The sequence below is a fragment of the Akebia trifoliata genome, chromosome 4, assembly GCF_017979445.1.
Source record: "Akebia trifoliata isolate Shusen 1 chromosome 4, ASM1797944v1, whole genome shotgun sequence".
NCBI classification, from domain to species: domain Eukaryota; kingdom Viridiplantae; phylum Streptophyta; class Magnoliopsida; order Ranunculales; family Lardizabalaceae; genus Akebia; species Akebia trifoliata.
The window spans coordinates 12,851,398-12,864,965 of record NC_141378.1 but is presented as its reverse complement, the minus strand read 5'-3'; the positions used below and the strand labels follow the sequence as shown (position 1 = coordinate 12,864,965).

Here is a 13,568-nt window from a genome sequence, read left to right as displayed (position 1 = left end):
AAAAGTAAAGATTACTTATCACTTCAATTGAGAAAGACATATATCTTTTTTCCTCTATGCCTGTCTTGCTTCCAATCCAAGAGAACAATTATTATTTGGGATGTAGAATTACAACCCACCCCAACCAACACCCACCCAAAACAAAAAAACTTATTGAGGATTCTTAAGGTGTGATTAATGCATAAATCAAACAACATATAAATATTATTTGGATCAGTCTGTTAAAGATATATATACTCTTTAACCCAAACAATTCTTACGTCCCTCACTATATAACAAGTGTTTCAACTCAAAGAAAACAAAAATCTACAAACCTACATTAAATACTTGTTTGTGTGATTTAACCCTAAATCGTGGACTTTAGAAAGTGATTGGCGTTGTACATGAGGACGGACATGGAGAACCATATTGGTATTTTTTTTTAAGAGTATGCTTCTATCAAAACATTGATTTTGAAAGCTAGTTAATGTAGATAAACGGTTGACAAAACTTTCATAACAAGATAAAAAAAAGAAGATTAGTGAACAACCAATCATGAAATGGAAGCAGAGAACTATTATTCCAACTTTAGCAGAGATCACATTTGTTCTAATTGTCGAGACCGACCTTTTTACAATCTTCCATGTGGAGGATAATTTCCGCAATGCACCAGAGAGTGATGCGTGGCACATTGGGATCCAAACAAATCTGTAAATTTTGAGGAAACACAGTTGAGTCCAATCAAATTAAGACCTCTCGGAAGGGTGGGATTCTAACCCACCACAATGTTTGGACCTCAGACAGTCGGGTAACACAAGAGAACAGTGAAGTGTAGAAATTGGGAGAATGGGTCAACTCAAATCCTGAAAAGTCAGGAATTTGAAAGGATATGAATCCAATCAGAGATCTTTGATTGGAGAAGCGAATTTAGTAAAAAACAATCCTAAAAGAAAGGAGTGAATAGGGATGTGATATCAGTTATATAAGTTCCTGAAAGATAAGAGTCACTTTCTAAATCGGATAAGGGTCAAATCAGTAACAAAATCAAAGGAGAACTTAGGACTCGATCTCTATAATATAGAGGCCAACATAATACAAGGTATGATCTTTTACCCCTACTGTTATTCTGTTATTTTTTGCACTTAGCCTGACTTGGACTTGTAAGAGGTTGTGTTGCAAGCACACTTAGAAGCTTAAAAGTTTCAAAGTTCAAGTAGTTCATAGGAATCTCGAGATAGTGCAAGAAATTACATCTACAATTTAGTGTCATCCATGAGAAACTCTATAAAAAGAAACGATCATCATGCTGAGAACTAGACAAACAAGATTAGATGTCAACGAGAAAGTAGGTTCAATGGGGTTTGAACCTAAGTCATGGGATCAACTCTCTACATGTCTTTACCAATTTTCCCAAGTTGGCACTTTCATTATGAGTGCGATGTACTAGTCCTTGGACAAATAACTTGACCATCCTACTTGTTTGAGGACAAATAGTTGGTTGTCCTACTATGATGTAAAGGTTAGAACTTGCTTTTTGTGCTTTATGAAGTGATAACCACTAATTGAAAACTGGAAAATTCAACAGGCCAAGGCCCATGAAATTGATACACCAAATTTCAAAGGACCACGGCTGTTGGAAATTATTTTGCTCCCCATTCTCCCAATCATCCATTTATTTGAGGATTTTGACCAATTAAAAAAAAAATCGACAATGAAAACTTTGACACCTTGATCCATCGAATATGGGCTTTTTTCCACACTGCTAGCTTATTCTCTCTTGTATTCCCAACCTTCCTTATTGTGAAAATTTCCAAAACGGTCATGGGACCATGGCGTAAGAGGGTTTATCATTACTGATATCTTACCTCATTCATTACCATTGGAAGCAAAATAAACATATTTTTATTTTGGTACCACTCGAGAGGCATAACAGCAGTAGCAACAAAAAAGCAGACTGATTAATAAGTTGTTAAAGCGTACATAATTTTAGCCCAAATTCCAAACATATATATAATATTTATATTTACATGGTCGACTTATTTATCTATTTATTTGTTATTCAAGTATTGATTACAAACATAGTCCTCTATAGATCTTGTTTCTCTTGAAGTACACGTAATTTTAGCCAAAATTCCAAACATATATATTTAAAGGAAAATACTGAAGTGACGTTGAAATTTACATAGGTTCACACATTCCTGATGTGGATGTGAGTACCGAACCATAAATGCTTTTCATAAAGATAAGAGTGAAAAGCATGAACGGCTCCGTGAACACTTCCACATCAGCAATGTGTGAAACGATGTAAATTTCAATGTCACTCCAGGATGATTCATTTTTATATTTACATGGTCGACTTATTTATCTACTTTTTGTTATTCAAGTGTCGACAGCAAACATAGTCCTCCGGAGATCTGGTTTCTCTCCAAGACTAATTTGTGAATTTAATTGTAGGCTTGAGGAGAGTGTCTCTTATACCCTTGAGTTTGTGGAGAACGTCTCTCATGCTAATGCGATCATCAGGTGAATTGACCGTACAAGATAGCCCGATGGAGATGATCGAGACCAAGCAGTCTTGTTGATCAATTCTAGGGGATATGGGCTGATTTTCGTAGCGAACATCCCCACTCATCAATAACACCAGTTCAGGATCCAAAACTTGAATAACATTAGTGGGAAATGCTGATTCCACCCATTTCACTAAGCTCAGCTCTCCTACAAAAGACTCGTGAGTTGGTCTCCTCCCCGTGAAGAGCTCTAGCAACATTACTCCGTAGCTGTACACATCCCCTCTAGTTGATGGTTTCCCACCTAATCCGTACTCTGCATTCAAATCCAATGGTGTCAATTATTAAGAGGGTAATCAAGACCCCCCATGTTAATACCTCACCACCTAACACTTAACGGAGGTATTAAGTTGAATCTCCTTAGGGGGCCAACCTTAGGGATTTATCCCAGAAATTATGGGCGTGGGGGTGGGACTGCACTAGCCTAGAGGATTAATCGGATACTGTAAGAGCATCTCCGTTGGAGATGTTAAAATCTACATGTTAAAGGTACCACGGAGGTACCTTCATCACTTGTTAACCCTTTTTTAACAAGTGAATTTATTTAACAAGTTAACTCCAATGTACACATTAGTGTATATATGTCAGCCACTTTTTTTTTCTTCTAACTGTTAGTTTTTTTTCTTCTTTTAATTAAACTAATAAAATAGTCATTGTGCTCAAAACCAACACATTAGCAAGTTGACGTGGCTAGCCACACTTAACAAATACCTTAGCATGTTCATTGGAGTGGATACTTTGACTAAAGTTAGTGGGTCTGACGTTAAGAGACCCACTAACAAGTTCATTGTGGATGCTTTAAGGGCCAGATACATCTCGGTTCAACAACAACAACAAAAAAATGACTTAACACCTTTATTTAGTCGCATTGTGCAACATTTACTAATGACATTGACAACTACTGCATAAGTCACATACCTAGTGGATTACTTTGGATCATAGTTCCAAAGAGTCTACTTGATAGGATTTTTTCCAAGTGGTCCAATGGTCATTGCAAAACTTAAAAAATAAAAACTTAACTTATTTGAAAATTCAACGAGTTTGATAGGATTCGAAATAGGGCAAGTGATGTGTATTATGTTAGTAATCATTAGGAAAACATAAAATAAATGTGAGCTTAGGGCCTCTTTGATTGCATGAAATTCTTTTTACGAAGGGATATAAATTCCTTGAAACAAGAGTCGTGATTTTCTAACGCCCCTCTGACATATGCCCCTTGACGTGGCATGGGCTAGAACTATATATCTTTTTCCTTAATATACACAACTGCACATTTCCATAAATATGTGTAGTTGTGTGTATCCCAGGGAAAAAGATCTATGGTTCTAGTCCATGCCACATCAGGAGGCATATGTCAAACGAGGGAGTCAAAAAATCATTATTCTTGAAACAATGGTCGTGGGAAAATGAGTACCGTGCATTTCACCAGTTGGTTGCACTTGGGAAAATATAAAAAGGAGAGTTGGTTCTTAACATAGTTTTAAATCTTGTTCGAGTCAGTTTAACAAATCATCAAGTCAGCTAAAACATGCATCTGGTTTAATAAGAAAGTTAACCAAGTTATTTTCTATATAATATTTTGTGGAGAACAAAAATTAACCATGTGTGTGTGTGTGTGTGTGTGTGTGTGTGTAAGCATCAAGTGGCCTTAAAGAGAACCAAATATTTTTCAATACATGGGCTAAAGATTTACGAATGGGCTGATTTTTTGTGAGGATGATCTCTATGGTGAGGAGATCATCATCGCAAAAAATCAGCCCATCATGAAACTGGTAACCCCATCAAAAGTGGTTTACAAATAATTGACTGTCCACGATTTTTCAACTTGTAAATTGAGCTTAGAGATTTTAGAATGGGCTGATTTTTTTTTTTTTGTGAAGATGATCTCCTCACCATAGAGATCATCTTCACAAAAAATTAGCCTTGTTTCTCTAGTTAAGGGCACCCGACAAATAAAGAAATTTTTTAATGTACGTTCTTGTGACTCAATAATGGAAAAAAAAAAAAAAAATCCCAATTCCAACCATACGGCTCAAAGTCCAACAGTTGTGATTTATACTCGGGATAAGCTTACTTGATATTCGTATTATCTAGATACATATAAATCTCAGCTGTTGGATTTCGTGTTAATTTGTACGGTAGGGATCATGTATTTTCTCACGAGTCACCGAAACCTCAATCGTCCTTATATATATTTTCAATTTCACATTATTAGATTTGGACATGATTGATCTAAAACTAATCGATTATGGAGATCGAAATTGGCTAGGTTTTGCATCTCACATTTTGAACCATTCACAGCTGGCTACAATCAATTATGGGCCGATCTATTTGTACCCACTTTTATGCTCATTACACCCACTTTTTTTTATACATCCCACCCGAGATCTGTTTTAGGTGGGTGCAATGAGCACAAAAGGTGGGTGCAAATATCCTGCCATATCAATTGTGACTAATGAGTTTGTAACTCAACTTGACAGCATGACTAAAAAAACTCATCCACGTAACATGGGCAAAGAATCATAGATTATTTCCCTCGGGATACACAATTGCAGATGGCAGGTCGTATATGTTAGTTGTGTATACCGACTACCGAGTGAAAGAATCTACGCTTCTGTGCCCATGCCAAGTGGGTGAGTTTTTGAGTCACCCTGTCAGCTGTCAGGTTGAGTTATAAAATGGAAAATGCTGGAATGACAAAGGGTATTTACTGCGATTCTCACAAGTCTGACGTGAGATCTGCACATAGCCATAGATGTGTTTCCTCGTGATACGATTAAAAATCATCTACGGTTATGTATGATGTCCAGGTCAGAATTCTGAGAATCACAGTAAATACCTTGTGTCAACCCAGCATGACTCTTATAAAATCAGCACTCATTAATTATTTATTGATCAAAAGAATAGAATGCCAACAATTCAAATTTCAAACAAACGCACCTGGAGGTATGTATCCAATCGACCCCTTGAGACCATATGTAGAGGTACTTTGTCCATCACTGCCTCTCTTATCCATCAACACCCTTGCCAGCCCGAAGTCTCCTACTTTTGCTGTCATATCTTCGTCTAACAGTATGTTACTTGGCTTAAGGTCACAATGCACGACTGGCGTTACGCAGTCATGGTGCATGTAATCCATGGCACATGCAACATCAATAGCAACATTCAACCTCTCGGCAACGTTAAACCCATCTCCGCCCCCATCATGCAAACTTCTTCGCCTTCCATGAACCCAATCTTCCAAGTTCCCATTCCCCATGAATTCGTAAACCAAAGCCAAGAAATCTATGTTACCGAAATCAACACTGGAGCATGAAGTGATTAGTTTAACTAAATTTCGATGCCGTATATTCTTCAAGGCTTCACATTCAGCTAAAAAGCTTTTGGAAGCTCCGGTTTGGTTGAGGTCGAGGACTTTAACTGCAATGGCCATTCCTTCTCTGAGAATTCCTTTGTAGACAGACCCAAAACTCCCGGTCCCGATCAAGTTTGCTCCATTGAAATTACTTGTTGCCGTGCGAAGCTCTTCATAAGAAACCATTTGATGACGATTTTTTAACAAATTTTCTTCTTCTTTTGTTTTCACAGTAGTGCGTTTTCTTCCGTATAGGAATGCACCCACCAAAAGCGATAATAATACAATTATCGCACCACCGGCTATCAAGAATATAGTTCGGGTTGTTGCAGATGATCTTTTTCTACCATTTTCATTCCCACAGAACAAGGCCGAGGCTGGTGACCAGCAAAGTAATTGTGAGTTCCCTTCAAGATGTACGTTCGACAAATTTCTAAAGATCCCATCTTTGGGAACTTCTCCTTGGAGGTTATTGAATGAGAGGTTCAATAACTGAAGTGATTTAAGTTGTTGAAGATCATCTGGAATGGGTCCAGAAAGTTGGTTCGACGAAAGGTCTAGACTATCCAATCCCTTCACTTGTCCTAACGCATTAGGGATATGGCCCGAAAATAGATTATCAGCCATGAACAAGACCTGCAAGCTTCTACAATTCCCGATCGTGTCTGGGATACTTCCAGATAATTGGTTATTGGAGAGATCTATTTCGACTACGTCTTTCAAGATCTCTACTTCTTGAGGCAAAGGTCCATTTAGAGAGTTCGTCGACAAATTTAAAACAAGACTCAAACTGGACAACCTGAAAACTTCTCTAGGTATGCTTCCATTGAGCCTATTTTCAGATAGATCCAATGAAAGCAAGTGTTTGAATTTACCAAAACTGGTTGGAATTCTTCCCACCAATTCATTCCCAAACAATTCAAGCTCATTCAATTTGCTAAGATTTGCAATGGATTCCGGAATTTCGCCTGATAGTTTGTTGCCAGCCAAAACCAACCTTTGCAATTCCGTCAGCTTCCCGATTTCTGATGGAATTTCACCAGTAATCGAATTATAGCTTAAATTCAGCAAAGCCAAGCTTTGAAGATGTCCGATGGATCCAGGTATACTGCCGTAGATACGATTCCCACCCATGTATAATTTACTGAGAGCCGTCGAGAGATTGCCGATGGATTCTGGAATTACACCTTCAAGAAGATTTCCATCGATTGCGAGAAACTCAAGAAGGGTACTATTTGTCAAGGAAGTTATGAAACTGAGTCCAGAATCGCCCGTGCTTACAATCCTATTATACCCAATATTATACATTCGGAGGTCGGGGAGATTTCCTAGTCCTGGTGGAACAGGGCCATCAAGAAAATTCCACGACATCCGAATGCGTTGGATTTTTGTGAGGTTGTGCAGTGATCTTGGAATTCTGCCAGTGAAGCGATTGATGCAATTATGGAAGTCTAGAAGATTGGGAAGCTTATCGCCGAGATCGCTTGGAACGTCCCCCCACAGCCTATTTGAAGCCATGTCAAAGAAGACGAGCGAAGAAATGTTGTACATGGATGGAGGAACAATTCCAGTGAGATTGTTAATGGATATTTTCAATATTTGTAACTTTTGAAGACGAAGACCAAAGTCGATGGGTATGGTTCCACCGAGAGAATTTGTACCTACGTCTAGAGTGGTGAGTGAGGATATGTTTCCAATGGATGATGGAATAGGACCCGAAAATTGATTTTTGCTCAACTGTAGGATCTGGAGTTTGGAAAGGTGTTCAAGCTCTGAAGGAATTCTGCCTGAAATCTTATTTCCCATCAAGTCGAGGATTGTGAGTTCCGAGCATTTGCTTATGTTTAGTGGGATTTCACCACCAATGTTGTTGGAACTCATGTTCAAAACTTGCAAGCGAGAAAGATCGCTGATGCTATTAGGAAGAGTTCCAGTGAATTGGTTGTCTTGTAGGTGAAGATAACGGAGGAAAGAAAGATTTCCGAGATGTGGTGTAATGGTGCCCGATAATCTGAGGCCCCGAAGATCAAGGCCAATGACTCTTTGGGTGATGTTGAATTTGTTGCAAATGACTCCCGTCCAATTGCAAAAGTTGGTGGTGGTGTTCCAGGAGCTTAGAGGGTAATGGGAAGGATCAGTAATTATAATTTGGGACTTAAATGAGAACAAGGCATCCTTGTCTTTCTGTGTATCATTTAAAAGGATTGATGAGTTTGCACAAAAAGATGGGCTTTGGGAGGAAAGAAAAACAACAATAACAGCTAAGTATAAGGACTCTAAATGAAAACCCATATTTGGTAGACAGACCTTCACCTTATTAGAAGAAATATCTATATAATTTAGAATACACTTAGATCATTCATCAAAATCGAAGGAGAAAGGAGAAGATGTTGTGATTTACAAAGCAAGTCATGGCTTGGGTTTTATAGAAATTTTGTTGCAAGATGAGGAGATCTCGTTAAGTGGGACCCTTCTGTTGAATAATGGGAGCAAGGAATTATGAGGTTGGAAAAACGCCAGATGTGCACGGCACGTTACCCTTAATGAGTCGCGATCCAGAACGATGTCTCGTTCCTGTAACAACGCTAGATGTGCACATTTTTATTGGTGAGCCGAGTCAGATAAACAAGATCCTATTCGATTAAAAACCTGGAGTTCGAACATCGTCCATCTTCAAAGCCTTTATCAAGTTTAAAAAATTGAGTGCTGATAATCTGACATAGGCACGTGGCAACTCAATTGACTTACCTAATGTGACAGGTTCGGGAATCGTAGATGTGCTCTCCTTGGGAAACATAAATGCGATTCATCATAAAAAGGTGCAGTTTTGTATCCGAGGAGAGCAGATCTATGGTTTACGAGTTTGTCACATCAGCTAAGTCGATTGAGTATGCCACGTGCCCAGGTCAGACTATCATGATTCTAAAAAATTATCTTTACATCGTAATCCTAACATTGTTGTGGTTTCGATATTTTCTTTTCAACATGTAAACCTCTACTCCTTATGAGTCACTACAGGGACTACAGGAAAAACATGATTTAGAGTTTCCACCGCTCATGCATGGCTGCTGGGTTAAGAGGACTAGGTGTTTTAAACACCAACAACAAAGTGCCATGTAGATATTTTGACATATTTTATTTGACACATTCAAGTTGGCTCACAAATTTTATTTTGACTCAACTCGCTAGATTGAATCGAGTTTGTAGTTATGATTTTTTATTTTCAAGGAGTATTATGTTTCTATCTATTTTCCAGGCAGACCTTTTAATTACCAAAACTCTCTTGTTTTATCAAGTTTGTTACTTGAACAAACCTTACTTTATGAATCAAGTTAGCATGACTAATTTAGTAAGATTTAAAAAATTTGTAAGGGTGTTTGGGCCTACATGGTTTATCAGATTAACAATCCAACGCCACGGCCTTCTAGATTTCAAGGAAAAACTCGGATTCAAGAAAAAAATAATTAAATAAATAAACCTTTTTGAGCTAAATTGTAATGTTGAAAATGGTTGACTACTGAACTCCCAACTTTAAAAAAACTCTTTTTTTTTTTTTTTTTTTCAAAGTTCTTATAATTTTGTCCTTTATAACTCTGTGGGATGTCACAAATTGATGCAGCTATGATCCAGTCCAAGATTAGTTAAGTAACAATTAACTATAAAAATTTGAATTTTATGACGTGAATCCACTCAGTAACAAACTTGATAAAGTGAGGTTTGGTGGGTAACAAACTTGTCAAAGTAAAGTTGCTTTGGAGTTATCAAAACTCCAAGTGAGTTTTTTTAATAAAATTGCAACAGTGGGTCTGCCTGGTAAATCTCTCTTAGAAGTAATTTGAAACGCATATCCACCAAAAGGGTTTCTTCAAAATTGAGGTGGGTAGCCGCCTGAAAGTTGGACTACACAAGTTTTTTGTTAGTTAGTTAGATTTAGTCTTCAAATCCCAAAACTTCTCTACGTAGATATTTCATCTCTCCAATTTTTCTTGAGTGGTGTTGTTGGGGTGACTTTGAAATTTATTCCGTTTCACACTTCTAACATAACCATAACGCTTTTCAATAGTATTTCCTTCGATCAAAAGCATCTATGGTTCCAAACACGAGCCACTTCAACAAAGTGTGAAATGGTGTAAATTTCAACCTCATTCTTGCATTTTTTTTTTTTTTTTTTTAATACCTTTTGTTGACATGTCAGACCCAAGGCCACATGATAAGATTTACTTCAAATTTTTAATAGCATTTTAAGTTGTTAAATAAATTTTGGAGTGCCAACATCACCCTAAATAGAAAGAACTGAAGACCAACTGTCTAAACTTCTCGTTTCTCTTGTGAACACTTGTTTTTTTCCTTGAATAATGATTTTTTTACGCCCCCTCTGACACATCTTCTAACGTGACATGTGTTAAAATTATAAATCTTTTTTCTCATAATACACAATTTCATATATTTATAGAGATGTGTAATTGTGTATCCAGAGGAAATGATTTGTGATTGTAGGACGTGACACATAGGGGTGCGTATATCATTTTCAAACTCTTTTTTTCTTTCGGGGTGAAGAACAATAGAGCATGGGTGATGTCATTCCACGATGACATCATTCTATGGTGTGTCTAGAGATCGTGACATGTCAGGGGGCGCGTTTATTATTTTTTGACTCTTTTTTTTCTTTTACGGTGAAGAAAAAAATAGCATGGGTGACGTTATTTCATGGTGTGTCTTAAGATCGTCATGGATCACATAAATTCCATTTTAGAGATTCTAATAGATTATTGGTTGGGTTTCTCATGCTATTTTGTTGGAGAAGAAATAATTTTTCCTTTCCATTTAGTTTTACTTACCTTTAACAGTGCTTTAAAAATTGGTCGAATTATGGAATTCTTAACAAAATTGGTTTGAGTAGCAAACCACCCAATTTTTTTTTTATAGATCAAAGACATGTAAATACTCACGTGTAATACAAAAATTAGGGTTTATTTATGATTAAAATTTATAATTACTCTAAAATATTATTTCAAAAATTTAAACATATATTACAATTTTATATCTTATTTGTCATTTAATATAAAGAGTTATTATTGCCACACTTAACTTTTACTAATCCCACGCAAAATCCTTTATAAATCACTAAAGAATTACACACAGTTGGTGTGGCATTAGTTAAAGTTGGTGCGACAATAACAACTCTCTTTAATATATTGTAAGAATATTTTTGTAGTTTAAAATATCAAGTAAGATGATTGTTAGTATAGAATAGTGTAACGGTATTTTCTTTAACATACCTTGAAAATCTTGTCGCTAGCTTTAATGATGATTCTGCCTCCTTTCATTGAGTTGAGACATTGGTGTGATACTTGTCAAATATCACTCAAGTTAATACAAAAATAGTATGAATTAATTATTATAAAATCGAACCACGACCGAAAGTCATATCCTCATGGCCTCTTCCCCTATTTATAAGCTAATCCTTTCCATAACCCCCTGTGGAGAAGAAAATCCTTCAACCATTCAAATGGTGATAAGTGTACATAAGGATTCTCCTTGATAATGTTAGAATTCTTGACCCAAAGGTTATGGGTAATTGAGATAGGAAAGTTCCCAACCTGATAAATGTAGAAGGATAACCCGAGCCAACAACTTAGGGGGCCATATGAAGACGTTGGAAGATCTCTCGATCGGGGGGTACAAAGTATGGGGTTGAAGGACGTTCCCATAAACAAAGTGTCCTACAAATCACACCAAATCCCTGGTTAAACGGATTTGAGCACCATTTTGGAAAGAAATCTTACCAGGAAGTTGTTCATTTTAGGAAGTTTTCCTAATGAAAAGGAAAAATACTAATTCAAGGAACTTACTTAATAAGGATAAGTTAAAGAAGAGGAAATGTTCGAAAAGGGGCATCCACCCCATTGCCTATAAATGGGGCGCATAACAACACCTAAGGTATGTAATTCTTGATACACATAAAATTCTGCTAAAGTTGTTATGTAGTTAACTTGCGCGTTGATGAATTCGTGGTGCAGGTACACCTAATAGCATCAAAGAACAGATATAACAGGCATCAACAATGAATTCTAATCTTGAGGTAGTAGAAAATAACATTTTAAATTTGACGTCGTCTGTGCAAACAGTAACAAGGGACATCATGTATGCATGGTGAATATAAGAAATAATAATTGAAGAGATGCAATGGCAACTGTGATTGTTGTAACAACAACATAGACTATACAGGAAAATCAAGATCCCTTATAGGCCGTCCAACTCATACTGACATAGATAGGGATGAAATTGCAGCAAGTATTGAACAACAAACTGGCAAAATCCGAGATCTCGAAACGGATAATAAAGAGTTAAAACAACAGATGGTTGAAGGGTCAAAGAGCAAAGGGGGCAACGATGTTGCTGCTGATCGACATGACAAAAGATGGAGATCAATCTGCTTACGAGCAAGCTTCTCCGCCTAGACCACAACCCTAGAGGCAGAGAAAATGTAGATCAGACTAATTACACTCAGGCTTCTCCGTCGAATCCATTGACTCTAAAAAAAGTGGAAGATCTGCTTAAGTAGAGGGAAAATGTTGTGAAGAAAGAATGACGTAGATAATGGTTAGCTTGGGTGATAATGAGGGATTTTAGGGCCTCATTATTTTCTGAAGCAATACAGAATGTTGAGTCCCCGAGGAAGTTCCACGTGCCCAAATTTGATTCATTTGATGGGACTAAGAACCCGGTGGAACACCTATTGCATTATAAGAACCTAGTGATTTTGTATCAAGGGAATGGTGCATTGATATGCAAAATATCCCCATCTACTCTTAAGGTCGAAAAAATTACTTTGTTTCAAAGCTTGGCACATGATTCGATCAAACACATCAAATAAGCAAAGAACATACGAATCAAGAAAGCATCATAAAAAAGTTTGTTTGGGAAATGAAACTATTTAATTTAATTTCTTGAGGGAAACAACATTTTTTCTATCGTAAATCTAATTCATCACATATAAGACCCAATCACAATGAACATAATAATGATAATAATAAAAGTTCGACAATAAATAAAAAGTGGTGAACTTGCCAATAAATATTGGTGAGTTTGATAATAAAAGTTGTGAGCTCGACAATAAATAAAAAAAATGATGAGTTTGACAATAAATAAAAAGTGGTGAATTCAACAATAAATAAAAAGCAGAGAGTTTGACAATAAAGAGGGGACATTAAAAAATAAAAAGTTCACTAAGGGTCTATTATTTACAAAACCAGCTTGAGTTCTAGAAATTACCTTCTGGAAGAAGTAGAAACCTAGAGCCTGGAAAGTTACGTCCAGTAGAAGTTTGTTCATTACACAAGCACATAAGTCAAAAATTGATTTTCATTTGACAACTTTTTTATTATTGGATTTTGATAAAATTACCAGAATACCCTTCATGTTGATAATGCACTCATAATACATAAAAAATGACTAGAATATCTTAATAAATATATAATTACACTGCATATATACACATATAATAAATTTATATTAAAAAATTATAAAAGTAATTATTTTCACTCTAAATAAATTTATAAATTTTATAATTTTATCGGAATGTTGGCAACATCTTCTCTTAAAAATGGACATATGAAATTTTATTGATAAATAAAATACTTGCATAATACATAACCCAACATCCA

General features: G+C 36.4%; 1 protein-coding gene across 1 annotated transcript; it reads right to left on the bottom strand.

Moving 5' to 3' along the window:
* Nucleotides 1–2,259: 2,259 nt before the first annotated feature.
* On the bottom strand, nucleotides 2,260–8,315 carry LOC147403876 (uncharacterized). Its single transcript, XM_086439640.1, has 2 exons — nucleotides 5,487–8,315; nucleotides 2,260–2,802 (listed from the first exon to the last, which is right to left on the bottom strand). The coding sequence occupies exons 1-2, from the start codon at nucleotides 8,191–8,193 to the stop codon at nucleotides 2,411–2,413; spliced, it is 3,099 nt and encodes a 1,032-aa protein (XP_086295766.1). The 5' UTR covers nucleotides 8,194–8,315; the 3' UTR covers nucleotides 2,260–2,410.
* Between the last annotated feature and the right edge of the window lie 5,253 nt (nucleotides 8,316–13,568).

Coding starts and splice junctions, on each gene's coding strand:
- LOC147403876 (XM_086439640.1), bottom strand. CDS start 8,193: ATGGGTTTTCATTTAGAGTCCTTATACTTAGCTGTTATTGTTGTTTTT. Junction 2,803..5,486: donor GATTGGATACATACCTCCAG/GTGCGTTTGTTT, acceptor ATTTGAATGCAG/AGTACGGATTAGGTGGGAAA.